Raw genomic sequence first — 27487 nt, 5'->3', positions numbered from 1 at the left:
GTGCCCATGGGGTTGGTGCCCACCCACCTTGCACATAACTCCCCCCTCGGGGTGGCCGAGGGAAGCCCCCTGAGCCCTGTCCCCCCCACCATGTCCCCCAGGCCGCAGGGCAGCCAGGTGCCCCCCAGCTCCTCGGACGTGCTGTACCCACGGCCGGTGGGCGTGCAGCTGCCCCCGCCCCTCCTGGAGCATTACCTGCCCCGCGGCGTGGACCCCACCATGCCCGTCATCGTCAACACCCGCAGCCTCAAGGACGGCGACGCCGGGGACGACGGGCACTCGGTGCCCGAGGGGGACATGTACCGCTACAGCGAGGACGAGGACTCGGAGGGCGAGGACAAGAGTGACGGCGAGCTGGTGGTGCTGACGGACTGAGGGGCACAGGGGGTGGCAGGGCTGGCTGTCACCACGAGGCGTGTCCCGGCGGGGTGGCACTCGGCCACAGGGGAGCTGCCCACTTGTAGAAGGGTCCCACCAGGGTGGGCACCTGGGATTTTGGGTGGCAAGGACTGGCTTGGCCTTGCTTTGGTGGCACGTGGAGCTGAGGTCAGCCAGGCTGGCGATTTGGTGGCGCTGTGGCTGCGGCGCTGTCACCCCTGAGGGGACCTGAGGCTGTCGAGCTGCAGGGAACCTCCAGAGCATCTCCAGTCCTGCAGCACCTGCAGGTCCTGGAGAGCCTCACCTGCTGCGCTGCTGGGCACGGCGTGGGGACACAGAACAGGGACATGGGATGGGGACACAGGACAGGGACATGGGATGGGGACACAGGACAGGGACACACTGGTCCCTCCCCTATCCTGGTGTGACCTCCCCTCCGCACTTCCCGCTCGCTCTTTGGCGCCTGCCAGCGAATTCCCACCGAGCCAATTTTAGCTCCAGCCTGGCCCCGGCCCCAGCCAGAGGCTCCTCGGGGCCCTTTGTGCTGCCGGCAGCTCTGGCCCACTTAGGGAATAAAGAGGGGGCTGTTCCTGCCCTGCCAGGCGCCCCTCGGGCGGGATGTGCCCGCCTGGCCCTGGGCACCTGGCTCTGCAGGCCGGGCTGCACCTGAGCCCTGCGGGGTGAGAGGGAGGGAGGAGGAAGGAGCGGCTGTGAGGGGAAAGGAGTGATCAGGAAAAATGAGTTTGGTGTGGTCAGAGCCTGTTCCAGGGGCTGGGCAGGGCAGAGTCCAGGTGAGAGCTCAAGGTGTCCAGGTGTGTGTGCCGTGTCCAGGTGTGTGGCAGTGCCCAGGTGTGTGTGTGTGGTGTCCAGGTGAGTGTGCAGTGTCCCTCTGTTTGTGCAGTGCCCAGGTGTGTCTGTGGCAGTGCCCAGGTGTGTGTGCCATGCCCAGGTGTGTGTGCCATGCCCAGGTGTGTCTGTGGCAGTGCCCAGGTGTGTCTGTGCCAGTGCCCAGGTGTGTGTGCCATGCCCAGGTGTGTGTGGCAGTGCCCAGGTGTGTCTGTGGCAGTGCCCAGGTGTTTGTGCAGTGCCCAGGTGAGTGTGCCGTGTCCCTCGGAGTGGCAGTGCCCAGGTGTGTGTGCCATGTCCAGGTGTGTGTGCCATGCCCAGGTGTGTGTGCCATGCCCAGGTGTGTCTGTGGCAGTGCCCAGGTGTGTGTGCCATGCCCAGGTGTGTGTGCCGCGTCCCCCTGTGCTCAGCCGCTCTCTCCCCGGCCGTGTCCCCGCTGTCCCTCCGTGCGCGGGGCTCTGGCACCTCCGTGTGGCAGAGCCGGGAACAGCCCCGAGCGCGGGGACAGCGACAGCGCTGGGGACAGTGCGAGGACAGGGACACTGCGGGGACTGCCACTGTGCTGGGGACACCGCGTGAACTGTCACCACGTTGGGGACACTGCAGGAGCCGCGGCCACCTGGGCTCGAGGCTGCACAAGGTGGGCACCAGCCTCTGTCCCCTTGTCCCTCTGTCCCCAAGCCGGGCTGAGGATCCAAATCTCAGCAGCACCAGCATTCCAATGCTGGGGACACTGCCCCAGTGACACTGCCATGGGGACACTGCCGTGGGGACATCCTTTATCCCAGGGGACATCCCTCCAGCCCCTCCCCTGCCCTTTGTCAGTGCTTTATTTATTCCCAACTCCCTGGGGAGGGACAGGGGTCCCTGGGGATGGAAAGGGGTCCCCAGTGAGGGACAGGGGTCCCTGGGAAGGACAGGGGTCCCTGGGGAGGGGTCCCAGCTCCAGGGCTGGGCCAGGCTGTGCTGCAGAGGGACTGGAAGCAGATGTGTCCCCTCCCCACAGCTGCAGCTCTTCCTGTGTCTCTCTTCCATTTCTTTTCCTTTTGTTGTTGTTTCATTTTGTTTTTTAAAGACTGTAAATATAGATAGAGCTTTATTTTGTTAATAAGACCACGAGTAACTTAACCTGTATATTTCACATCCCTGTTTACAATCCTTCCTCCCCCTGGCCCTTGGCACAATAAAAGTGACTTTTTGGAGCAGAGAGGGGGGCCTGGGCTTCACCAGGGTGGGGGTGAGGGTTGGGTGGGGACATCTCAGGGGACAGAAGGGACAGGAGCACCCCCAGAGCCTGGGGGTGGGGGGGCTGCCCCTGCTCCAGCCCCAAATTCCAGCTACCAGCAGCTTTTATTTCCCACTGAATCAAACACGGACATGCCAGCAGCCCTGGGGCCACCTGGGGGAGGTCCCTGTGCCCAGAAAAGGGACAGTCACCTTGTCCCCACAGTCAGGGCTGGCACAGGAGGTCCCTGTGCCCAGAGAAGGGACAGTCACCTTGTCCCCACAGCCAGGGGGGTGGCACAGGAGGTCCCTGTGCCCAGAGGAGGGACAGTCACCTTGTCCCCACAGCCAGGGGGGTGGCACAGGGCCCTGACTGTTGCGAGGAGCTGGACAGGGCTCAGCAGGGCTGGGGGGGGGGGTGGGTGAAGCTGTGCCTGGTCCTGGAGGGGGGGCAGCTCTGTGCCACCTTCTGCCAGGGGTGGGGACAGGCAGGACAGACCCCCCTGGATGTCCCCGGACCCCCCTGACCCTGAGGACAGAGCTGGGGGCGGGGGGGAAGCCTCTGAGCCAAGGGGACAGTGGGGACAGGCAGGGGCAGCTGTGGGGACACCCCACATGGGGGGCGGGCACCCCGTGCCCACCAGCAGCACCCCACTGGTGCCAGAGGCTCAGGGCTGGCCCTGCCCCTCTGCCCACAGCTGCCACCCCTCGGGGACAAGGGTCCTGTCCCCGGGTCCAGCAGGGACCTGGGACAGCGCTGCTTTGGGGGTGGCACCCAGCAGGGCAGGAGGGGGCAGTGAGGCAGCCAAAGTGACCAAAGTGGGGCGGCTCTGGGGGCCCTGAGCGGCCGAGGTGACCCCGTGTCCCCCTCGGGGCCAGCGCAGGGGGAGGGGACAGTGCCAGGCAGCAGCAGCAGTGCCAGCGGGGCACGGACCTGCCGGGCACCGGGGCTCGGTTTAAGGCGGTGGTGAAGCTTCCTGCCCTGGGCTGGGGCCTCGCCGGGGCCCTGGTCCTCTCCAGCATCTCATGGTCCTGTCTCAGAGGTGGCCGGGCTCTCCTGGGAGCGGTGGTGGCCGGGCCAGGGCTCCTCTTGTCCCCCTTGGCACCGCGGCTGGGCCGGGCGAGGGGGGCACGAGGGCACGGCCAGGACAGGAGAGCTCGGGGTGGCCCCTACTTGGGGACCTGCAGGGCTGTGACCACTGGCTTCATCTTGAAGTACTGTTTAAACCTTAACTTTGCATATCTGCCAAGAGAGAGAGAGGGGGGATGGCTATGAGCCACTCGTGTCCCTTGGCATGGCCCAGATTGTCCCTTGGGATCGCTGGGATCCTCTCCAGGGAGAGCTGGGATCTTCCCCAGGATCCTCCCCAGGGAGAGCTGGGATCTTCCCCGGGATCCTCCCTGGGATCCTCCCCAGGGAGAGCTGGGATCTTCCCCGGGATCCTCCCTGGGATCCTCCCCAGGGACCACCAGGATCCTCCCCAGAATCTTCCCTAGGATCACCCAAGGGACCACTGGGATCTTCCCCAGGATTCTCCCTGGGATCTCTCCCAGGGATCACTGGGATCCTCCCTGGGGACTGCCAGGATCTTCCCTGGGATCCTCCCTGAGATTCTCCCCAGGAAACACTGGGATCTTCCCCAGGATCCTCCCCAGGGACAGCTGAGATCCTCCCCAGGGACCACCAGGATCTTCCCTGGGATCTTCCCCAGGACCCTCCCCAGAGACCACTGGGACCCTCTCCAGGATCCTCCCCAGGGATCACCAGGATATTCTCCAGGGATTACTGGGATCTTCTCTGGGATCCTCCCCAGGACCCTCCCAGAGATCCTCCCCAGGATCCTCCCCTGGGACCGACAGGATTCTCCCCAGGAATTGCCAGGATCCTCCCCAGGGACCACTGGGACCCTCTCCAGGATCCTCCCCAGGGATTGCCAGGATATTCCCCAGGGATTACTGGGATCTTCTCCGGGATCCTCCCCAGGACCCTCCCCAGGGACCACTGGGACCCAGGGATTGCCAGGATATTCCCCAGGGATTACTGGGATCTTTCTGGGATCTTCCCCGGGACCCTCCTCAGGACCCTCCCTGCCCCTTTCCCCGGGAGCAGCCCGTGGTCACTCACCTTAAGAAATTAAAGTCTATGGTGGAATATTTGTCCTGGATCAGGCCCCAGCAGGCCCAGAAGAAATGGGACGCCTGCAAGGGGCAGAGCAAGGATCAGGGAATGGCCACGGGGACAGAAACCCCCACGCCCAAGTCCCCAGGGCTGTGACAAGGACAGGGCACGGAGCCACCGCGGGATTTTTGTGCCCTCCAGAGGCTGCTCCTGGCTGGAGCTGGAGCGAGGGGTGGCAGCAGGGAGGGTGCTGAACATGGGGTGCCCACCCTGTGCCCACCCTGTGCTGCCCTCCTGGCAGCTGCAGGAGGGAAAACAGGGAATATTTCACCCGAAATTCCCAGAAAATCGGCTGGAGCCGCCCCTGGCAGGCAGCAAAGAGGATTTCCTCACTCCAGCCGTGCCTGACCCCTCTGAAGGGCTGCCCAAGGCTGCCCTGTCTGGCACAGCTGTCCCCAACACACCCCCGTGACCTTGCCCGGGGGCTCAGCCTGGCCCTGTGGCACAGCCTGTCCCCGATGTCCCCAAGCCCTCAGGCTGGCCAGGTCAGCTGGAAGGCCGAAGAGCAGAGCAGAACTCCCTCCCTCTCTCCCTCCCTCCCTCATCCCCTGGGTTGTGTTTTTTTTCTCCTTCCTCCTCCTCACTGACCAAGGAGAACTTGTTCACTTGCACGTAGAGGGTCTCCAGCTCCTCCTGGGACACCTGGCTGTCACCTGGCTGGCCCTGGGTGAGCTCCTTGTAGGCCTGCAGGTAGGAGTGCAGCCACTGCAGCTGCGTCTCCTTGCTGGGGTAGAGGCCATAATCCACCTCCTTCACACCTGGGGGGACAGGGGGACACGGTGGGGACACGGTGGGGACAGGGAGGGGGTGGGTTCTCCACGGCAAAGTGAGGAGAGCACAACCCCAGCCAGGCACAGACCCAGGAGCAGCTGCTGGGCCTCGGGGTGAGGAGGCAGGACTGGCACCCCGGGGGCATCCGGGTGCCCAAGAGCAGCAGAGACCCCGCTGTGACCATGGGCAGCCCCGTTTCCTGTGTGGGATTTGGGGTGCAGCTCCCTCCTCCACCCCCAGGGATGGGGAGACCCCGGTTGCCATCGTGGGGTTGGGGATTCAACTCTCTCCTCCATCCTCAGGGATCAGGGGACACCAGGACAGCCCCATTTCCCACCCTGGGACTGGGGACAACGCCCTCCTCCATCCCAGTGACAAGGACACCCCATTTCCCAACATGGGACATGGAATTCCCAGTAACAGGGCACCCCATTTCCCAGTATGGGACATGGAATTCCCAGTAACAGGGACACCCCGTTTCCCAGTATGGGACTGGGGACCCCTCCCTCCTCCATTCCAGTAACAGGGACACCTCATTTCCAGTATGGGATGTGGAATTCCCAGTAACAGGAACACCCCGTTTCCCAGTATGGAACTGGGGACCCCTCCCTCCTCCATGCCAGTGACAAGGACACCTCATTTCCAGTATGGGACATGGAATTCCCAGTAACAGGGACACCCCATTTCCCAGTATAGGACATGGAATTCCCTGTATTAGGGACACCCCGTTTCCCAGTATGGAACTGGGGACCACTCCCTCCTCCATGCCAGTTTTGGGGCCCCCCAGGGCCGGAGCTGGGGGGCTCTGGGGGTCCCCAGGCTGGGGTGCTCTGGGGGTCCCTGGGCCAGGGCTGGGGGGCTCTGGGGGTCCCTGGGCCGGGGGCTCTGGGGGTAACCGGGTCAGGGCTGGGGGGCTCTGGGGGTCCCCGGGGCAGGGCTGGGGGGCTCTGGGGGTCCCCGGGGCAGGGCTGGGGGGCTCTGGGGGTCCCTGGGCTGGGGGGCTCTGGGGGTCCCTGGGCCGGGGGCTCTGGGGGTCCCCAGGCCGTCCCCACCTGCGAACTCGTTGAAGTGGTTGCCGATGTCGAAGGCCTGGTAGTTGCAGCCCGTGTACTCGTAGTCGATGAAGCGCACGCGCTCTGAGGGGACAGAAACTGTCAGGGGTGGGGACAGAGGGGACACAGCCTGGGGAGAAAATGTCTCAGAAATCCTGGGATCCTCCCGGGAATTGGAAAGAAAGGTGGGGGAAATGTTGGGTTTTACTGGATGGTGCGAAACTGCACCTGCATTATAATTTAGTGACTATGAGAAATGAAATTATTGTATGATATGATAAATTATAGATGAAAATATGATAATATTGTATGAAAGATATGATAAATACTATTAATAATATAATATATAAAGTAATTAAAATGAAATTTTTATATTTAATATTTAAATATGGCAATATTTATAATATAATTATGATATGTAAAAATGATGTATAAATGTAATGTATAAATATGATGTATAAATATAATATATAAATATTATGCATAAATATGATGTATAAACATGATGTAAATATGATTTATAAATATAATGTATAAATATTATGTATAAATATAATGTATAAATATAATGTATAAATATAATATATAGATATGATGTATAAAATATAATGTATAAATATGATGTATAAAGATGATATATAAATATTATATGGAAATATGATATATAGATATTATATATAAATATTATGTATAAATATGCTGTATAAATAGAATATATAAATAGAATATATAAATATGATGCATAAATATGTATAAATATGATGTGTATATATATAAAATATATATATTATGTATAAATATGATATATAAATATGATAAATGATCTGATTGTTAAATGCAATGATTGTTTGATAATTAGATATAATTATTGTTTGATTGGAACAAGAATCATAAGAAATTATTTTGGGGGAGTTTGATGGAAATTACAAAATCCGTGCTTGGATGAAATCAATGTAGACAATAGAACGATATCAGTTTAACAATTAATATTAAAATATAAAAACGTGTCCGTCCCGAACCCATTTAGGAGTCAGATTTGGGTCTGTAGCCCTGAGTGAGAGTGACACGGCCCGGGGCCACAGTGACAGTGACAGTGACACCGCCCAGGGCCACCCCCGGGCGCGCCCACCTCGTGTCCTGTCGTAGATGATGTTCTTGCACAGGAGGTCGTTGTGACACAGCACCACGGGCGAGCCCAGCTGCGACAGCGTCTCCTCCATCCAGGCCAGCTCCTGCTCCAGCGCCTCGGGGCCGGGCACGTCCCGCGGGAGGCTGAAAAGGGGACAAAAGGGACAGGGTGGCATCGCTGCTGCCCCCGGGGAGACGCCCTGGGGCTCGGCCGTGGCGTTTACCCGGTTTCCAGTGCTTCCCTGGGGGCTCAGGGGCAGAATTGCCTCCACTTCCAGAATCTCCCCCATTTCCAGAATTTCCCCAACTTCCAGCACTTCCCTGCGGTCACAGGAGCAGAATTTCCCCAAATTCCAGAGATTCCCTGGGGGCTCAGGGGCAGAATTTCCTCCACTTCCAGAATTTCCACAACTTCCAGAATTTCCTCCACTTCCAGAATTTCCCCCATTTCCAGAATTTCCCCCTTCCAGCACTTCCCTGCGGTCACAGGAGCAGAATTTCCCCAAATTCCAGAGATTCCCTGGAGGCTCAGAGGCAGAATTTCCTCCACTTCCAGAATTTCTCCCATTTCCAGAATTTCCCCCACTTCCAGCACTTCCCTGCGGTCACAGGAGCAGAATTTCCCCAAATTCCAGAGATTCCCTGGAGGCTCAGGGGCAGAATTGCTCTTCCCTGACTTCCAGAGCTTCCTTGGAGGCTCAGGGGCAGAATTTCCCCAACTTCCAGCATTTCCCTGGAGGCTCAGGGGCAGAATTTCCCCAATTTCCAGAATTTCCCCAACTTCCAGAGCTTCCCTGGGGGCTCAGGGGCAGAATTTCCCCAACTTCCAGAATTTCCCTTGGGGCTCAGGAGCAGAATTGCTCTTCCCTGACTTTCAGAGTTTCCCTGAAGGCTCAGGGGCAGAATTTCCCCAAATCCCAGAATTTCCCCAGTTTCCAGCACTTCCCTTGGGGCTCAGGGGGCAGAATTTCTCTTCCCTGACTTCCAGCGCTTTCCTGGGGGCTCAGGGGACAGAATTTCCCCCTCTTGCCTTACAAACGACCCCACTAATGGCACAAGGCGGGGTAACCAGGCTGGTTTTGGGCAGGGGACCAGGTTTGGTAGCCAGGCACCCACCCCACCTCAAAACCCCCCCCCCCCCCCCCCCCCAAATCCCCCCAGCTCTCTCTCCCCGAGCACTCCGGGGATGTTTTGGACTCTGGTAACCTCAGCAGAGGTTCCAAGAAGAGAGCTCGTTAATTATTGCCTAATTGGCCGCGAGGAAGGTGCAGGGTGGGTAAAGTCTGCCCGGGGCTGAGAAAAGCCCGGCTGGCTCCTGCCGCGGGTTAATGATTGCCCTGCCCGGGGGTCGTTCACCTCCTGAGCCTCTTGGGGCTGCCCCGATCCTTCCCGGACACCCCAACTCTCACCTGCCGGGCCAAACCAGCCGCCCCAAAAAGCGGGATGGGTTTGGTTGGAAGTGAGAATTGTGTGGTTTAATTTCTAGGGTTCATCGTCAGCTCAGCAGGGCTGATCCTCCCGGGAGGAGGAGGAGGAGGATTGTTCCAGCAGTGGGAGGCTGTGCCTCCAGCTCGATCCTGCACAGACACATCCCAGAGCTCCAAAAAAGCTGAAATCCACCCCCAAAGTGGCAGCAGGAAGGGGCTGGAGCTGCTCCAGGGGCTCTGAGAGGGATCCAGCCCCAAATCCAGCCCCAGATCCTGGCAGAGGCTTTGCCTGGGAACCTCGGCCCCGGAGGGTGGGCAGGGGGTGCCCGAGGCAGAGCCTGGCTCTGTGGGGTCCCTCTGCCTTTACCTGGCGTTGGATACCTTTGGGCTGAGCTCTGTCTTCACCAGGCTGAGGTATTTGTGCAGCTTCTGCCACAGGATGGGCCTGGGCAGGCTCCCGTTGGCGTGGATGGCGTGGACTCGGGCCATCTCCCGGGCCACCAGCCTGGCATGGAGCACAGGAGAAAGGTGAGGGATGATCCCAAATCCTCCAAATCCCCCCCTGCAAAATCCCCCGAAGAGATTTGGGGGTGTCTTCAGGGGGATTCCCTGAAAATCCTGCTTAAAACACAGGGTAAGCACAGCTGAGCCCTCATTCCATGTCAGGGATCGGCCTCGGAAGCGTTTCAGAATTGTCATTTTCAGGGAAAATTCAGGCCTAAACTCTGCTTCCCGAGGAATTCCAGCTTCCCAGGAAGCTTTAATTCCAACTTCCCAAGAAACTTTAATTCCAACTTCCCAGAGAAACTTAATTCCATCTTCCCAGAGAACCTTAATTCCAGTTTCCTAAGAAACTAATTCCAGCTTCCCAGGAAACTTTAATTCCAACTTCCCAGAGAACCTTAATTCCAAATTCCCAGGAAACTTTAATTCCAATTTCCCAGGAAATTTTAATTCCAGCTTCCCAGAGAACCTCAATTCCAACTTCCCAGAGACCTGAATTCCAACTTCCCAAGAAACTTTAATTCCAGCTTCCCAGAGAACCTTAATTCCAACTTCCCAAGAACCTTAATTCCAGCTTCCCAAGAAACTTTAGTTCCAGCTTCCCAGAGAACCCTAATTCCAAATTCCCAAGAAACTTTAATTCCAGCTTCCCAGAGAACCTTAACTCCAACTTCCCAGGGAACCTTAATTCCATCTTCCCAGGAAACTTTACTTCCAGCTTCCCAGCAAACCTCTCTTCACCAAAACCTGATAAAAATTGGAAATTTGGTAATTTTGACATCTCTGGCTGCAGTTTGACCCATTCACCCCCAACCCCCATTTCCCCCAGGAATGGGCATTCCAGTGACCCCCACCCACGGCAGTCAGGGAAGAGCTGAAAACACAAAACAAATCCCTAAAAAACCGGAAAAAAAACTAGGAGGGAACCCCCAGCTCCCAGCAGAACACCCCACACACCTGAAGATGTGGGGATCCCTCACGTGGTCAGGTCCCAGGGCGATTCCCGGCAGGAATTGGTAGCAGAGCCCGTTCTGGAAGGCGCAGTAGAGCTCGGGGGCGCAGCCGTGGGCTCGGAGCACCTGGAAATTCCTCAGCTCCGTCTCCCTGTCCACCAGCAGCTCGGTTTTCCTGCCGTACACCCGCACCAGCAGCGCGTCTGCCATGCCCTCGTCCGTGTAGCAGGCCACCAGCTTGTTGGTGATGCCATCGGTGAAGAGCTGGGTGGGGACAGACAGACAGACACGGCGGGGGTGACACCCGGGCGAGGCTGGCAGTGGGGGAACCCAGCGGGAAAAGCTCGTGGGAATGGCAAGAAGGAGGAAAAGGAGCGAGGCAGCGCAGCCAGGAAAACTCCTGGGGGAGGGAGGTGAGTTTGGGAGGGCTGAGGCTCAGGGCTCTGCTGGCACAAGGGGTGGTTTGGGTGAAAATCCTGTTATTTTTCACCTGGGAGCTCAGGAAGAGCTCAGGAACAGCTCTGCAGACAGACGTGGTGGTTTGGGTGAAAATCCTACTAATTTCACCTGGGAGCTCAGGGATATCTCAGGAGCAGCTCTGCAGGCAGAAGTGGTGGTTTGGGTGGAAATCCTGTTATTTTCCACCTGGAACAGCCCAGAAACACTTCTGCAGGCAGAGGTGGTGGTTTGGGTGAAAATCCTGTTATTTTTCTCCTGGGAGCTCAGGAAGAGCTCGGGAACAGCTCTGCAGACAGACGTGGTGGTTTGGGTGAAAATCCTCTAATTTTCCACCTGGAACAGCTCAGGAACATAACAGGAACAACTCAGGGACACCTCTGCAGGCAGAGGTGGTGGTTTGGGTGGAAATCCTGAAAATTCTCTAATTTTTCACCTGGAACAGCTCAGGGATATCTCAGGAGCAGCTCAGGCCAGATGTGCCACCAGCAGGCTTGGCACAGGAGCAGCCCCAGGAACGTCTCGCCGGGGGAGGGTGGGTGGGGAGGGAATCAGCCTCAATTGGCACGAAATTAAAAAAAATAATAAATAAATAAACCACTCAACGGGGCTGAAAACAAGGCCGGAGCAAACACCACCACCACCCCCATCCCCTCCTCCGACCCTCCCCGCGGGCCGGGGCGCTGATAGGCGGGGATGTCGCTGCTGGGGACATCTCGTGTCACCGCTCTGATGGCTCCTCGCAGATGGAAAGGGAGTTTTGTTCTCCCGGAGCTCCGCCTTGGCCGCCTGCCCGCGCACATGCCGGGGCTGCTGCTGCTGCCGCCCGCGCCGGGCTCCGCGCCCCATCCCGCCGGGATTTGGGCACCTCCGGGACACCCGGGGGGGTTTGGGGACATGTCACCCTATAGAAAACTCCTGTCCCATTGTCCCCGTGCCAGCCCCGGGGTGCTGTGGCTGCCACTGGACAGGATTCCTTCCTCCTGCCAAGATTTTGGGCACCTCCGGGACACCCGAGGGGGTTTGGGGACATGTCACCTTATAGAAAACTCCTGTCCCATTGTCCCCGTGCCAGCCCCGGGGTGCTGTGGCTGCCACTGGACAGGATTCCTTCATCCTGCCAAGATTTTGGGAACCTCCGGGGCACTGAGGGGATTTAGGGACGTGTCACTCCGTGGGAAATCACCGCCATTGTCCCCTGTGCCAGCTCCAAGCTGGGCACTCCGGGGTGCTGCGGGTCGCCATGGGAATGATTCCTTCATCCCACTGGGATTCTGGGCACTTCCTGGGCATTGAGGGGGTTTGGGGATGTGTCACCCCACAGGAATTCCCTGTCCCATTGTCCCTGTGCCAGCTCCGCAGTGCTGCAGCTCCCTCTGGAATTGATTCCCTCATCCTGCCAGGATTTTGGGCATTTCCAGGGCATTGAGGGGGTTTGGGGCTCTGTCACCCCACAAGAAACCCCTGTCCCATTGCCCCCCACGCTGTGGGATGTTCAGCTCCAAGCTGGGCACTCCGTGCCTCCCATGGATTCCCTCATCCCACCGGGATTTCAGGCACCTCTGGGGCACTGGGAGGATTTAGGCCTCTGTCACCCCACAGCAAACACCTGTCCCATTGCCCCCCAAGAGTGCCAGCTCCAAACTGGGCACTCTGGTGTGCTGTGGCTCTCCATGGGAACGATCCCCTCACCCCTGTGGGATCGAGGAGCTGGAGCAGGAGGGGGGAGAGGGCTCCTGCTCCGGCAGCCGTGCAGCTCAGGGATGGGACGGATAATTTTAGACATCCCACTCAGCAACCCACGCTCCCCTATAGGCTTCCTATATATAGGGCTCCCTCAGCAGCCTCCCAGGGGAGACTCCAGGCACTGGAATGAGACCCTCCAAGGCAGACAGGGCTGACACCCCCATTCCACAGCTGGATACCCCCATTCCACAGCTGGATTTGGGGTGAGCAGGGCGAGGCCGCTGCCCCATCCTCAGGGGTGCTGCCCCTCAGCTGCGGCCGAGCCTTCTCAAGCTGCTTTTCCCCGAGCTGATAATCTGGGTTTCACCCTGGGGCTCAGCTCTTTCCTCCTCTTGTCCTGCCAGGCCCCAGAGGTTGGAAATTCAGGCAGCAGAGGTGTCACATCCCATCCATGCAGGTGTCACCGTGTGGGTCGGCCGCAGGTGAGCGGCTCCACATGGAGGGAAATCCTCGGTGCTGTTTTGTTTTGCTGTTTCCCCACAGCCTGGGCAGCCCTTTCCAGCAGGTTTAATGGGATTATTGAGCCTTATCCCCCCTGAATTCCAGGCCACCGACTCGGGAGAGGCACACGTGGCTCCTGGGTGACCTGCAGGGACTCGCTGGGTTTGGGGGTGGCTCCCAAGGGTGGCAGTGGCTGCCCGGTGCTGTTCCCTTTGGATCCAGGCTGCAGCCACCCCAAATCCTTCCCTCCTGCAGCCAGGTGACAGCAGGGACAGAGGGGAGGAGTGACACTCCATGAACTTTGCAGGGATTAAACGCAAAGCGAGTCCTGTGCCAAAGCGCTGGGGTGAGGCAGCAAAATCCAACTGCTGCTGCTTCACCTGCCAGGAGAATCCCTCAGCATTCCCAAAACGCCACCTGTGCTGCTGCCTCAGCACCCCCAGCCTGGGCTGGCCACCAGCAGGGCGACTTGTCACCAAATCTGGGCTAAAAACGTCCAACCCTGCACGGCAACCTCGCATGGCTTCGGCTGAGGGATGGAGGGATGGAATTCATGGATGGAGGGATGGAGGGATGGAATCCATGGATGGAGGGATGGAGGGATGGAATCCATGGATGGAGGGATGGAATCCATGAATGGAGGGATGGAGGGATGAAATCCATGGATGGAGGGATGGAGGGATGGAATCCATGGATGGAGGGATGGAATCCATAAATGGAGGGATGGAGGGATGAAATCCATGGATGGAGGGATGGAATCCATGAATGGAGGGATGGATGGAAGGATGGAATCCATGGATGGAGGATGGAATCCATGGATGGAGGGATGGAATCCATGAATGGAGGGATGAATGGAAGGATGGAATCCATGGATGGAGGATGGAATCCATGGATGGAGGGATAGAATCCATGGATGGAGGGATGAATGGAAGGATGGAATCCATGGATGGATGGATGGATGGATGGATGGATGGATGGATGAGTTTGTGCTTCCCTGGGGCTGTGGGGGGTTGACTCAGCTGCACGGACATTCCTCGAGGATGAGGAGCAGGAGCTCTGGGAAGCGAGCACAACCGGGAGCACACGGCAGGGCAGCCCAAGCTCCCAGATCCTTCTTGCCGCGTTCCTGAGCTCCGGGAGATTTTCCCGAGCCACCGGCACAGCCTGGTACAGCCCCCTCGAGGTGCTGGGAATGGGGCAGCGTTCCAGGGCACCGGGCAGGGAATGGGATCACTAATGGGAACCAGCTGAGGCCCCTGGACCGCTCCATCCCATCCCAAGCGGCTCCTGCGAGGGGAAACGCGGGAGGAGGGAAAGCAACCGAGGGAAACACGACTGGAGGGTTTTCCCTCAACTCCTGAGTGGGGTTTTTTTTTTTTTCCCTTTCTTTTTTTAAATTAAAAACACACGCCCGCACACCCGAGCTGCTGCGGAACACTGACCCCTGCGGAGCCTGGATACCGCAGAGCCGGGGTCCCTCCACAACCACCGAGCTCTGCGAACAGAGCGAGACATTTCCTGCCCCGGCAAACTCCAACTCCCAGCTTCCTGCCCGCTGCCATCTGCCCTTTCAGATGGCTTTTCCTGCAGCTTCTTGTATTTCATTACACTTGGCTATTAATACATTTTTAATGACGGGAAGAGTGTGCCTTCGGAGGGGACACTCGCTCACGTGCAGACATTTAAGTGCACGCAGTCCCAGCCCCTCCACGCTCCGGTGCCCAGCGCCAGGGCACAGCCGAGGGCACCGGCGCCACCAGCCTGTGTCACCGCAGCCCTGGCCGGAGCGATTCCCACGCCAGTCCAGCTCTCCCAGTAATGCCCTGGCAGCCCCGCACAGCCGAGCCCTGTCCCGTGCCAGGAGCCCGGGACTGGTGTCCAGCTCCCACCTGAGCTGGGGCTCAGCCCACGCAGCCCCAGGAAATGCGGGAGCCAACAAATATCCCAAACAAGAGCGGCTCCCGGGAGCGGCCGCTCCTGCGGGCACCCCTCGGCAGCCAGCCTGGGGACACTTTTGTACCCACGGCCACCGCTCGGTGACCACCCCAGGGGTCTCTAAACCTCGTGTGGGAGGGGGGTGCGATGGGGGTGTCATAGCTTTGCATAGCTGATGAACCTTCGGTCATGCTCTGGGCGCAGAGGGAAGACCCAGGGGTGGGGGTACGGGGTGTCACATCCTCTGGGGCAGGTCCTACAGCCCCCCATGGTGAACCCCACGGCGCCCCTTGCGTGAGCCCCACATCCCTCGGACAGATCCAGGAGTCCCCCGGGTTAAACCCTACAGAACCCCCCTATAGCCCCCAGACTGAGCCCCACAGCCCCCCTAGAACAGACCCTATAGCCCCCAGGCTGAGCCCCTCAGCCCCCCTTGAGCTGCCCCCACACCCCGCCGGGGTGAGCACCGCAGCCCGCTCAGACAGACCCCAGAACCCCTCACCCGCCCCCCAGCCGGGCTCCGCAGCCCCAGCGGGCGATCCCCGGTGAGAGCGGCCGCCGGTTCGCGGGCTGCCGGCTCAGGATCCCCGCCGTACCTTGGTCTTCACCGTGGCCGGCTCCCAGGCGGGTCTCAGCCGCCTCACGATCCGCAGCGCCCCGGGCAGCACGTCCCCCTCGTCCACCGCAATGCCGAGGTGTGGCACGGCGGGGGTCCCGCCGCCGCCCCCCCGCTCCGGCCCCGGACAGTCGGGGCAGCGGGCGGGCGGTGCGGCCATGGCCAGCTCCGCGCTGCCGGAGCCGCGGCCCATGTGCCGGGGGCTGCGCGGGGCCGGCGGCCGCGGGGAGGAGCCGCCGCCGTTGGGAAGCCATGAGTCACCGGCCCGCCTCCCGCCCGCCTCCCCGGCAGCGGCGGCAGCGCCCGCACCGGCACCGGCACCGGCACGGGGGGCAGGGGATCCGCATCCTACCGGCACCGGCACGGGGGGCAGGGATCCGCATCCTACCGGCACCGGCACTGCGGGCAGGGATCCGCATCCTACCGGCACCGGCATCCCTGGCAGGGAGGGACCCGCACCCCCCGCACACCGAGACCCGGGCGCCGCACCCGCACCCGATCCGCACCGGCATCAGCGGATCCGCACCGGGACCTGGGCAGCGGATCCGCGCCCCGCCCGCACCGCTATCAGCGGACCGGCATCCCACCCGCACCGGGACCCCAGCGCCCGACCGGGACCGCATCCTGCGCAAGGGATCCGCACCGGGATGGGGCATCCCACCCACGGCGTCCTGGGCAGCAGAGCCCCGCCCGGCCGGCACCGGAACCAGGATCAAGACCCGGCTCTGCCGCAGCTGCTGTCGGTGCCTCCCCCATCCATTCCCTCTCAGCCCCCCCCCCGGCAGCCGCCGCGGCACCCAGATCCCCTCCGCACCTGCTGCCGGTGCCTTCCCCATCCATTCCCGGAACCCCAAAGCCACCCCAGAGGATCCGCACCGGGACCGGCACCGCCCCCGCCACACCCCGCGCCCCAGTGCCCACCCATCCACCGGCTGAACCCCTCCGCCGTCCCGGGGGGCTCCGCGCAGCCCCCATCCCTCCTTTGGGGTTACAAAGGATGAGGAGCCACGCACGGGATGCGCTCCAGCCCCCAGAGCTCCGGGCGGGATGGATCCCCTCGGGATAACCTCTCCCACTGCACCTTCCGTAGGGATTCACAGCTGGGCTGGGAAGAGGTTTTGGGGGTGAAGACAGAGCGGGGTTTTGCCGCTGGCAGAGCCCCCGCAGCTGCCGGACGCGGCTTCATTATCGGAGGAAATAACAGCGTCACATGGGCGGCACCGCCGAGTGCCCCCCTCCAAAACCCCCAGCTGGCCGTGCCTGAAACCAACCCAACGGACCGCGGAGACCTGGGGAAAAATCATTGAAGGAAAGGGAGCTAGGGGACAAAAACCCCGCCGGGCAGTTTCCCGTGTGGCTAAAAATAGCCCCAGCCCGGTCAGTGTTAATGGGATGGGCATAATTGCTGCCGCGCTTTGCTGGGCTGAGCGCGGCCTAATTGCTCGGCCGGAACGATCTAATCCGGGCTAGCGGAGCCCCGCGGGCAGGGCCGCCGCATCCAGCGGGAAATTGCCCCCGGAGCAGCGATTAGAGGTGTTAATAGCCCGGCTTAAGGGGCCCGGCAGCGGCTCGGGCGGATTTTAACTCCTGCTGCTTGAAACGAGCTCTCGGAGTTGGAACAGAACCGGCTCCACCAAAACCAGCTCGGTTTAGGCCGGGCTGGGCCTTTTCCAGCCGAGGGATGTGGCAGAAGCCGCGGCGGGGGCTGAAGGCACCTTTTGCACCCACTCGAGTCTTCTCCAGACTTGGCCTCGGCTATGGAGAGCAGGGCAGAGCAGGTTCGGATATTTCCAAGTGGGATTTTTCTCCTGTAGGAAGGGGAGACTCTCGCCGAGCATCTCTGCGCATCCAGAAGGTTGTGAGTGCCCTGACCTCAGTGGATTCCCTTTTTTCTGGTGGTCCCAATCCCTCCCTGCCGCTGCTTCCCCGCTCTTGGGCTTTCCCGTGCTGCTGAGCGCCTCAGGAAACGCTGGATGAGAGCAGAAATTCATCCCTTCCCTCCACCCCCAGGCCTCAAAGAACCACTGCCACCACCCCGGCGTTGGAGGTGACAGAAAAAAAAACACACATCCCACCCACAGGAGCAGGAATTTTCCCAACCCGGGAGCCCTGGAGCCGGAATTTTCCCAACCCCGCAGGCCCCGGGGTTGTGCATCCCAGCACGGAGAGGCTGCGGAGAAGCTCCCAGGAGGGACAAACATCCGCCCCAGGCACATCCTCTCCGCTCTGAGGCTGCCGTGGGGCAGGGCCGGGATGAGGATCGGGCGGGGAGGGGTGGATAAAGGGCTGGGAGCTTGGGGGGAGGAGCTGGAGGGGTCACAGAGCAGCCACTGGCTCCCCTTCCCAAATATCCCTGCAGCTGAGAGGGAATTGGGCAGCTCTGGGAATTTGTCAGCGCTGGAATTGTCAGCTCTGGGGTTCACAAGTGCTGAAATTGTCAGCTCTGGGAATTTATCAGTGCTGGGAATTATCAGCTCTGGGGTTCACCAGTGCTGGAATTGTCACCTGTGGGGTTCACAAGTCCTGGGAATTGTCAGCTCTGGGGTTCCTCAGCACTGGAATTTTCAGCTCTGAGGTTTCTCAGCGCTGGAATTTTCAGCTCTGCAGCGCTGAGGGTGAGAAGCTCCTCCATGGTGAGATCCTGATTTGCTCCAGGCCCTGCCCCAGGAGCAGCTTTCCCGCTCCCAGCCACCTGAACTGGTCAAACTGGAGGCCAGCCCGTGTTCCCCTGGCATGGGGATCCGCGGCTGCAGGGCTGGAACTGGGAATGTCCCCCCAGCTGGGAGAGGGGCCTGTCCCTCCCTCCGGGCCAGCTGGCACAGGGGGCACCTCCATGGGCACCTCCACACCCAGGGCAGAGAAAAACCTCTGCTTTTTCCTGAAAACAGACCCTGGGACAGGAGCCACCATCCTGTGTGACACACCCGCAGGAACTGTCCCCTCCCTGGTGTGCCACGGCAGAGCTGAGGCACAGCCCCGTCCCTGTCCCCAAGGGGACACCGGGGGCTGCTGGCACCATCCCATCTGCAGGAAGAGTTTTGCAGAGCCCGCAGGAGCTGCGGAGGGCGTCACACCCTTATGGGGTGGGACGGGCACAAATGAAGAGGTGGCTCCTGGCCCAGGGACATTTGTGGCCCAGTTCCCTGAATAAAAATGTCAGATCCCCCCCTCTGCAAGACCAGCGCTCCTCTCATCCTCCTGGTGCTTTAAATCGTTTAATATAAAACTCACAAGGAGGGGCAGGGCTGACACCAACTAAAACCCTCTTTAAACACCGATTATTGCCCCAATTTAGGAACAACGCCAACAGTCCCAGAGTGTCCCTCAGCAGCACCACCAGCAAGTCCCCGTGCGCTGCTGCTGCCATCGCACATCGCCCCAAAAGCGCCCGGAGGGGCCGCTCCGGCCGCAGGATCCCGCTGGGATTCGCAGCCCCGCTCCAGGCTGGGCTCCCGGGGATAGCGGGGGGGTTTGGGAGCGGGAGCAGCGAGCTTTGGAGAGGAGGTGGCAGAGCTGGAAGGGAGCTGCTGTTCTCTCGCTGCTTCCCGCGGCTCCTGCAGCCTCCGGGCTGGTTCTGCACACCCAGCCCGGCCCCCGCGGCCCCCCGGCCCTCAGCGGGCGGTGGCGAAGCCGATGCGGTTGTGGCGCCGGTCGAATTTGGTGTAGTAGTGACCGATGAAGGTGGCACCCAGGATCCAGAGGGGACCGGCCGGAGGGGGGATGTCCAGCCCAGAGAAAGCCACCACGCAGACATCCTCGCCGTACTGGGATTGCTGCGGGAAGGAGACCCGCGGGGTGATGGAGGGGACAGGATGGAAGGTCCCGGTGTCACCGTGCCCCAGCTCCACACCCCCTGCTCGCCCACGCTGCTCCTTCCTCGGGGATCATGGAACATCCTGAACGAGGATCATCGGGACCGGCTCCTTCCCCTGCACAGCCAGCCCCAAAAATCCCACCCTGTGCCCGGGGGTGACCTCCCTGCGGTGTTTTGGGTTTGACAGAGCCCCCCGAGGTGCTGAGCGCTGTGGAGAGGATCCCCCCGGGGGACAGAGCCCGGGGCAGGGACAGCAGTGGCAGGAGCAGCTGCAGGGAGCCCTGCAGGACTGGTTTGATCAGGGTGGGATGGTCCCCGTGCCAAGGGCTGGGTGGCAGCTCCGGGGCAGCACCGAGCCAGCCACGGGAGGGGGATGACCCTGGCACAGGGGTGGCACCACCTTCCCGTGGGAATTCCAGGTGAGCTGGGGAGCAGCAGCAGCCTCGGCCTCCTGCTGGTGGGTCCCTGCTGCCCAGGAGGAGCTGGCCATCCCAAATTCCCCAGATTTAGGTTTGATTTAGGCTGGGCTCCGTCCTGGAGCAGCTCCTCAGAGTGTGGACAGACACAAACAATGGTGATCTGCAGCTGCACTCGTGCTGAGCACAGGGAAAATGTGGATTTGCCACTGTGAGCTCTTGGTGACCTCTTCCTGCCGTTCCAGGGTGCAAAGACCTTCCTGACATCCAAACCCCAACAAAAACCATCCCTGCTGACCCCAAATCCCGCCCCAAACCACCCAAGGACACAGGGACAGCTCTGCCTGGCTCAGGTGGGCACCTCCAACCAACAGAAGGGTTTAGGGCAGACAAGGAGCATCGTTTTGGGGCTGATTGTGGCTGATTTTGGTCACTCACCCGCAGCACGTAGGCCGGGCCGCTGAGGCCATAAACCTTCCCTCCCAGGTGGAAGGAGATGTTGGGCAGCTGAGGCACCTGCTCACAGTCCACCACGTACTGCAGGGGAGGGGACAGCTCTGGGACAGGGCCGGGCAGCCAGGGGGACACGGACAGGGGCTGGCTGTCACTCACCTCTCCCTCGGCCACCTCGGTGGCCCCGATGGCTTTCATGAGCACGGACACGGGGCCGGCGGGGCCGGTGATGTAGGAGGCCCCGGTGTCCACGGCCACCGAGCAGCCTTCCCTGCAGAACAGGATCTCAGCCCCTACAGACACCCTGGAGCAGGAGGGGTGGCCCTGAGTGTCCCCTGGTGACACTCAGGGTGCTCCTGGGAATGTCACATCCATCCCAAATCTCCTGTGGTGACACCCAGGGTACTCCCAGGAGTGTCACTTCCATCCCAAATCTCCTGGTGACACCAAGGGTGCTCCCAGGAGTGTCACTTCCATCCCAAATGTCCCCTGGTGACACCAAGGGTGCTCCTGGGAATGTCATATCAATCCCAGATCTCCCGTGGTGACACCCTGGGAGTGACACATCCAACCCAAACATCCCTGGTGACACTCAGGGTGCTCCCAGGACTGACATGTCCATCCCAAATGTCCCTGGTGACACCAAGGGTGCTCCCAATAATGTCACATCCAACCCAAACGTCCCTGGTGACACCAAGGGTGCTCCCAGGAGTGTCACACCCAACCCCTGGTGACGCCAGGAATGTCACATCCATCCCCAGCCAGGCACGTGCTGCTCCCAGCTTTTCCAGCGTGGGATCTGAGCTCCATCCTTTGCAGGGCTGATTTTTTGGGGTTTATTTTTGGGGTTTTTTTTTTTGGTTAAACAAAGCGGGATTGTTTCAGGAGGACTGACGGGGCTTAAACTCTTCCAACTGCAGCTCCCGAGTGGAATCTCAGCCCACGGTGCCACCCCCTCTGCATTCCCAGCTGCTCCTGGCTGAGCCTGGAGGAGCTGGAGGAGCCCACCCCCCTCCTCTCCAGACAAGGGGGGGAAACACCGAGGGAAAAAATCCCTGAAATCCCCAAAATCCCACCCTCACCGAGCCACGGGATGCAGCCCTGGACCTGCCAGGGCTGGGCTAACACTGAGTTCGATGATCCCAAAGGCCTTTCCCAGCTAAATCATCCCGGATTTGGGATTCCCGGGCCATGCAGGGCTGTCCCCGCCCTCACCCCTTCATGCGGATCTGCCAGAAGCCGCTCCTGCTGACGTTCAGGTAGTGGAAGTCGCCGGTGTAATAGGCTGGGTCGCTGCCTCCCAGGATGATTTCCCCGCCGGGCTTCAGGGGAGCATTCCTGTGCCAAACACAGCGGGAAGGATTCCCCTTTTCCCAAAAATCCCAGCCCAGCAAGGAGTGATTCCCTTTTTCCCAAAAATCCCTGCCCAGCAAGGAGTGATTCCCCTTTTCCCAAAAATCCCAGCCCAGAGGGAGTGATTCTCCTTTCCCCAAAAATCCCATCCCAGCAAGGAGTGATTCCCTTTTTCCCAAAAATCCCTGCCCAGCAAGGAGCAATTCCCCTTTTCCCAAAAATCCCAGCCCAGCAAGGAGCAATTCCCCTTTTCCCAAAAATCTCAGCCCAGAGAGAGCAATTCCCCTTTCCCAAAAATCTCATCCCAGCAAAGGAGCAATTCCCCTTTCCCAAAAATCCCACCCGGGAAGGGATCGATTCCCCTTTCCCCAAAAATCTCAGCCCAGAGGGAGTGATTCTCCTTTCCCCAAAAATCTCATCCCAGCAAGGAGCGATTCCCCTTTCCCAAAAATCCCACCCAGGCAGGGATCGATTCCCCTTTTCCCAAAAATCTCAGCCCAGAGAGAGCAATTCCCCTTTTCCCAAAAATTCCACCCCCAAGGGAGAGATTCCCCTTTCCCCAAAAATCCCACAGCCACGAGGCTCTGCTGGCCCCGTCAGCAGCTGGGGACCGCGAGGTGACACAGGTGGGTGTGGTGGCCCCTGAGGAGGGGCAGGACCCGGGCAGGACATCCTGGGGCTGGCAGAGGGACCAGGGGACACAGGGGGACATGGGGGGACACGGGGGCTGGCAGCGGATGGCCTCGAGGGCACTCGTGCTTTGGGTCTTCTTACCTGGAAGCGCTGCAAAGAGAGGGATGCTCCGTGAGGCACCTGTGTCCCCAGGGAGCCCAGGGGACACAGGTGACACCCCGAGACCTGGGGGATCCTCCATTCCCTCCCACCCTATTTCCTTCACAATCCTCCATTCCCTCCCTCCCCATCTCCTCCAGGATCCTCCATTCCCTCCCTCCCCATCTCCTCCAGGATCCTCCATTCCCTCCCTCCCCATCTCCTCCAGGATCCCCCACCTCCCTCCATCCCCACTTCCAGGATTCTCCATTCCTTCCCTCCCAACCCATTTCCTTCAGAATCCTCCCTTCCTTCCCATCCCAGCTTGTCCAGGATCCCCCATCCCTTCCAACCCTTCCAGTCCATCTCCTCCAGGATTCTCCATTCCTTCCCTCCCCATCTCCTCCAGAATTCTCTATCCCATCCCATCCCATCCATCTCCTCCAGGATCCTCCCTTCCTTCCCTCCCATCTCCTCCATGATCCTCCATCTCCTTCCCACCCTCCCATTCCATCTCCCCCTGGGATCCTCCATTCCACACCATCTCCTCCAGAATCTTCCACTCCATCCCTTCCCCATCTCCTCCAGGATCCTCCATTCCATCCCTCCCATCATCACCAGGGTCCTTTCCTCCTTCCCTCCCATCTCCTCCAGGATCCTCCCTTCCCTCCCATCTCCTCCAGGATCCTCCACCCCTCCCATCCCATCCCATCCCATCCCATCCCATCCCATCCCATCCCATCCCATCCCATCCCATCCCATCCCATCCCATCCCATCCCATCCCATCCCATCCCATCCCATCCCATCCCATCCCATCCCATCCCATCCCATCCCATCCCATCCCATCCCATCCCCATCCCCCCTCCCTGCCGTGCCCGTGACCCCCCAAACCCGACCCCGTTTTGGGGCTGTCCCGGTGCCCCCCAGCCCCACCGGCTGTAGTAGACGGAGAACGTTTCCTCCTGGAGGATCTGCTGTGCCAGGATGCGGTCGAAGACGGGCGTGATGCCATCGATGGCCTGGCTGGGGTAGCCCATGCCCAGCACGCCGTCAAACCTGGCGAAGATGAAGGGGAAGGCGGGCAGCGCCGTGGCCTCGGCGAACACCTGGATGATCGGGATGTCCGACACCTGCGGGAGGGCACGGGGGGGATTTGTGGGGTGCTGGGAGGGCTGAAACCCCCCCCCCCCAAAAAAACCCCACACGTGTCCTGGCTGAGCCAGCGGATTTGGGTGTGGGGATTTAGGGGGATTCTGTGGGGTTTAGGTGTGTGGGTTTTGGGGATTTCAGGGGAGTGGAATTCAGGGATTCTGTAGGTTCCAGGTGTGTGGATTTTGGGGATTCTGTGGTTTCCAGGTGTGTGGAAATTGTGGGTTCTGTGGGTTTTGGGGACTCTATGGATTTTAGGTGTATGGAATTTGGGGATTCCGTGGGTCCCAGGTATGTGGATTTTGGGGATTCTGTGGGTCCCAGGTGTGTGGATTTTAGGGGTTCTGTGGATCCCAGGTGTGTGGATTTGGGGGCTCCTTGGATCCCAGGTGTGTGGATTTTAGGGGTTCTGTACATTCCAGGTATGTGGGTTTGGGGACTCTGTAGGGGTCCCAGGTGTGTGGATTTTAGGGGTTCTGGGGGCTCCATGGATCCCAGGTGTGTGGATTTGGGGGCTCCTTGGATCCCAGGTGTGTGGATTTGGGGGCTCCTTGGATCCCAGGTGTGTGGATTTTAGGGGTTCTGTAGATCCCAAGTATGTGAATTTTGGGGGCTCTGTGGGTTCCAGGTGTGTGGATTTGGACCTCTGTAGATTCCAGGTGTGTGGATTTTAGGGGTTCTGTAGATCCCAGGTGTGTGGGTTTGGGGGCTCTGTAGATCCCAGGTGTGTGGATTTGGGGGCTCTGTAGGTCCCAGGTGTGTGGATTTTAGGGGTTCTGTGGATCCCAGGTGTGTGGGTTTGGGGCTCTCGGGGTTCCAGGGCTCACCATGACGATGTCCTGGCTGAGGACGCCTTTGACGCTGCCGGTGCCGTAGCGGATGGCGAAGCCGGTGCCGTTGGCGATGTAGGTGCGCGACTTGGAGGAGTCGTAGCGGCTGTGGGACACTGGGGACAGGGAGAAGGGACATCCCAGAGGGGCACAGAGCATCTCTGTCCCCCCCAAAACCCCCCGGAGTGGGTAATGAACCCACCCCACCTCAATGCCAGGGGTCTGGACACTTACAGAGAGACCCTGCCATGAAAAAATCCATCAGACACGAGACCCCCCAACCCGCTCTGAGCAGCTCTGGGGGTCGCTGAGGTTTTGGGGGGTCACCCCCAGCCTCAGCCGGGTCCCCCCTACTCACCACAGGCGCTGTAGAGTGGGGAGCACTTGTAGGATGGCACCCACAGGTTGGCCGAGCCCGTGTCAAAGACCACCTTGAAGGTCTGCGCGGGGGTCCCGATGCTGATCTCACCGAAATATTGGGTCTGGGGGGGACGGGGAGCAGCCCTGAGCTCACACCGAGCCCAGCCGGGGGACATCGCGGTGACAAACCCCCCCCTCACGGGCAGGGGGGCACTCACATCCAGGTAGTTGGTGAGCAGCGTGGGAGCTGTCCCGTTGCGGGGACCGTCCCCTCCTCCGCGCGTGGCCCGGCGCAGCTCCGGGAACACCTCCCGCACCTTCACCCCCATCTCCTGCAGCGTCTGGCGGATGGAGGGCATCCTCCGCAGGGCGATCCTGGGGGGGCAGCGCAGAGCTGGGGGGCACCGGGGGATCCCCCCCAACCCCTCCCGGCAGATTCCAGCGGCATTCCCGACCTCCGGAGCTCCAGCCCGGTGGCTCTAGATGGCAGCAGCTCTCCGCCGCTCCTCAGGTGAGTCCCGCTCCCACCGCAGGGTGGGGACCCCCAGGTGGGTTGGGGACACCCCCAGACCCCGAGGCTGGCCCCAAATTCCGTTTTTTGGGATTCGGGGTGGTCCCAAATTGTTTAAGTTAGGAAAGACCGCAGGGCTCGTGGAGTCCCGCCGTGAGCAGGCGGTGCTGGAGGAAGAGGAGTGAGGAAGAGCAGGAGAGGAGGAGGAGGAGGAGGAGGAAGGAGGTGAAGCAACAAAGCCCCTCACCCTCCTCAGCAGACCCCGGGAATAAAAAGGGGGGGACAACCCCGTGAGGGCCACACGAGCTCCGGCTACCTCTGCAAAGCCTGGGCTGGCGAGGGGACAAAAGTGACGCCCCAGGTGACGGCCAGGAGCAGCAGGCAGCGCTGCAGCCTCCTGCTGGGTGCCACCGCCATCGTGTCCCCCGCTGTCCCCTCCCTGCCGGCGGCTCCGTCCCGTCCCTTGTCCCTTCCCGGAGGGGAGGAAGCTTTTATAGCCCGGGATCCTCCATCCCTGAGGGATCCTCCTCCCCTGGCAGGGGCAGGGCTGGGAATGGCATGGATCAAACTGGGCAGACTGGGAATGTCATGGATCTATCTGGGCAGGCTGGGAATGGCATGGATCAAACTGGGCAGACTGGGAATGGCACAGAGGGCACTGGGCAGACTGGGAATGGCATGGATCAAACTGGGCAGGCTGGGAATGGCATGGATCAAACTGGGCAGAATGGGAATGGCATGGGTCAAACTGGGCAGGCTGGGAATGGCATGGATCAAACTGGGCAGAATGGGAATGGCATGGAGGGCACCGGACAGGGTGGGAATGCCATGGATAATGCCCAGCCGGGTCAGAATGCCATGGAGAGCACTGGGCAGGGGATTGGGACAGTCCCCATTGAGGGTGGCAGGGCCAGGATGCCCCCTGTGCCCAAAATGTGCCAAGGGGAGCTGCGGATATCTGGGAGATGGGTCCCACATTCCTTGGGGTTAATTGCTCCCAAATTCCTCCACTCTCCAGCACAGCCAGGAGAGGCCCCAAATCCCTGCTGGTGCCACCTGGGAGAGCTGCTGGGGGGGTGGCACAGGTCTGGGTGACATCCCGGCCAAGGAGATGTCCCCAAACTCCAGCTGCAGATGGGATTTTCCCCAAGGGAATGGCAAAGGACACTCAGCCCTGTTGGCCATGGAGACACCGAGTGAGGACCCCCCAGCCCCCTCTGCCCTTTTGGGGGATGCTCTGGGGACCCCCCCAGCCCCAGCTCTGTTAAACCAGGCCTGGAGCTCGGAGCAGAGAACAGCCAAACTCATCCCAGCTGCTCAGATCCTGGTGTTTGGGGTGGGAGAGGCTGCTCAAAACCCTCAGGAGCTTCCAGCTACACCCCAGCCCCCCTCCAGGCTGCTGTGCCCCCCTGGCAGTGCCCAGCTCAGGGTGAGGGTGCTGCATCATCCCCACGGCTCCCAGCGCCTCCTGACCTCGGGAATCTCAGTGGGAAATGACCCCAAAGGCAATAAAAATGTTCTTGGATGAACCCCGAGGACACATTCACCCCCATCCCCAGAATCCCCCTCCCATTTATGGGATTTGTTCTTGGATGAACCCTAAGGACACATTCACACCCAGACCCACAATCCCCCTCTCATTTATGGGATCTGTTCTTGGATGTACCCCGAAGACACATTCACCCCCAGCCCCACAATCCCCCTCTCATTTATGGGATCTGTTCTTGGATGAACCCTAAGGACACATTCACACCCAGACCCACAATCCCCCTCTCATTTATGGGATCTGTTCTTGGATGTACCCCGAAGACACATTCACCCCCAGCCCCACAATCCCCCTCCCATTTATGGGATCTGTTCTTGAATGAACCCCAAGGACACATTCACCCCCAGCCCCACAATCACCCCCCATTTATGGGATTTGTTCTTGGATGTACCCCGAAGACACATTCACCCCCAGACCCACAATCCCCCTCCCATTTATGGGATTTGTTCTTGGATGAACCCTGAGGACACATTCACCCCCAGCCCCACAATCACCCCCCCATTTATGGGATTTGTTCTTGGATGAACCCTGAGGACACATTCACCCCCAGACCCACAATCCCCCTCCCATTTATGGGATTTGTTCTTGGATGTACCCCGAAGACACATTCACCCCCAGCCCCACAAT

The 27487-nt window shown here is 60.2% G+C and overlaps 3 protein-coding genes across 34 annotated transcripts in view; 1 reads left to right on the top strand and 2 right to left on the bottom strand.

Annotated features, from left to right (window-relative positions):
* SOX13 (SRY-box transcription factor 13) overlaps window positions 1–2437 on the top strand; it is a 36878-nt gene extending 34441 nt beyond the window's left edge. For 6 of the 30 annotated variants that reach the window (XM_050985118.1, XM_050985119.1, XM_050985145.1 and 3 more), the window contains 2 exons: window positions 102–1368; window positions 1527–2437. In XM_050985118.1, the coding sequence (XP_050841075.1) occupies window positions 102–375 (274 nt within the window). In that variant the 3' untranslated portion in view covers window positions 376–1368; window positions 1527–2437. Of the gene's footprint in view, window positions 1–101 lie in introns of all 30 variants that reach the window. The other 24 variants (XM_050985139.1, XM_050985138.1, XM_050985132.1 and 21 more) reach the window with 24 other exon arrangements.
* ETNK2 (ethanolamine kinase 2) lies at window positions 2308–15849 on the bottom strand. Of its 3 annotated transcripts, none has more exons than XR_007780126.1 (9): window positions 15637–15849; window positions 10467–10726; window positions 9373–9510; window positions 7580–7722; window positions 6451–6534; window positions 5216–5385; window positions 4574–4647; window positions 2784–3691; window positions 2308–2721 (listed from the first exon to the last, which is right to left on the bottom strand). XR_007780126.1 is itself a non-coding variant. In XM_050985146.1 (8 exons), the coding sequence occupies exons 1-8, from the start codon at window positions 15847–15849 to the stop codon at window positions 3619–3621; spliced, it is 1155 nt and encodes a 384-aa protein (XP_050841103.1). In that variant the 3' UTR covers window positions 2308–3618. The 3 variants fall into 3 exon arrangements, 1 of the variants encoding a protein (XP_050841103.1); XR_007780127.1 differs by having other exon boundaries at window positions 2308–2661; XM_050985146.1 differs by having other exon boundaries at window positions 2308–3691.
* Window positions 15850–19267: 3418 nt separating this feature from the next.
* On the bottom strand, window positions 19268–25735 carry REN (renin). Its single transcript, XM_050985243.1, has 10 exons — window positions 25631–25735; window positions 25022–25178; window positions 24802–24925; window positions 24441–24559; window positions 23398–23594; window positions 22467–22475; window positions 21555–21677; window positions 20499–20643; window positions 20325–20423; window positions 19268–19429 (listed from the first exon to the last, which is right to left on the bottom strand). The coding sequence occupies exons 1-10, from the start codon at window positions 25729–25731 to the stop codon at window positions 19268–19270; spliced, it is 1236 nt and encodes a 411-aa protein (XP_050841200.1). The 5' UTR covers window positions 25732–25735.
* Between the last annotated feature and the right edge of the window lie 1752 nt (window positions 25736–27487).

This window comes from Serinus canaria, chromosome 26, assembly GCF_022539315.1.
Source record: "Serinus canaria isolate serCan28SL12 chromosome 26, serCan2020, whole genome shotgun sequence".
NCBI lineage: Eukaryota > Metazoa > Chordata > Aves > Passeriformes > Fringillidae > Serinus > Serinus canaria.
The sequence above is the reverse complement of the archived record's forward strand: the minus strand, read 5'-3'. Positions and strand labels throughout refer to the sequence as shown.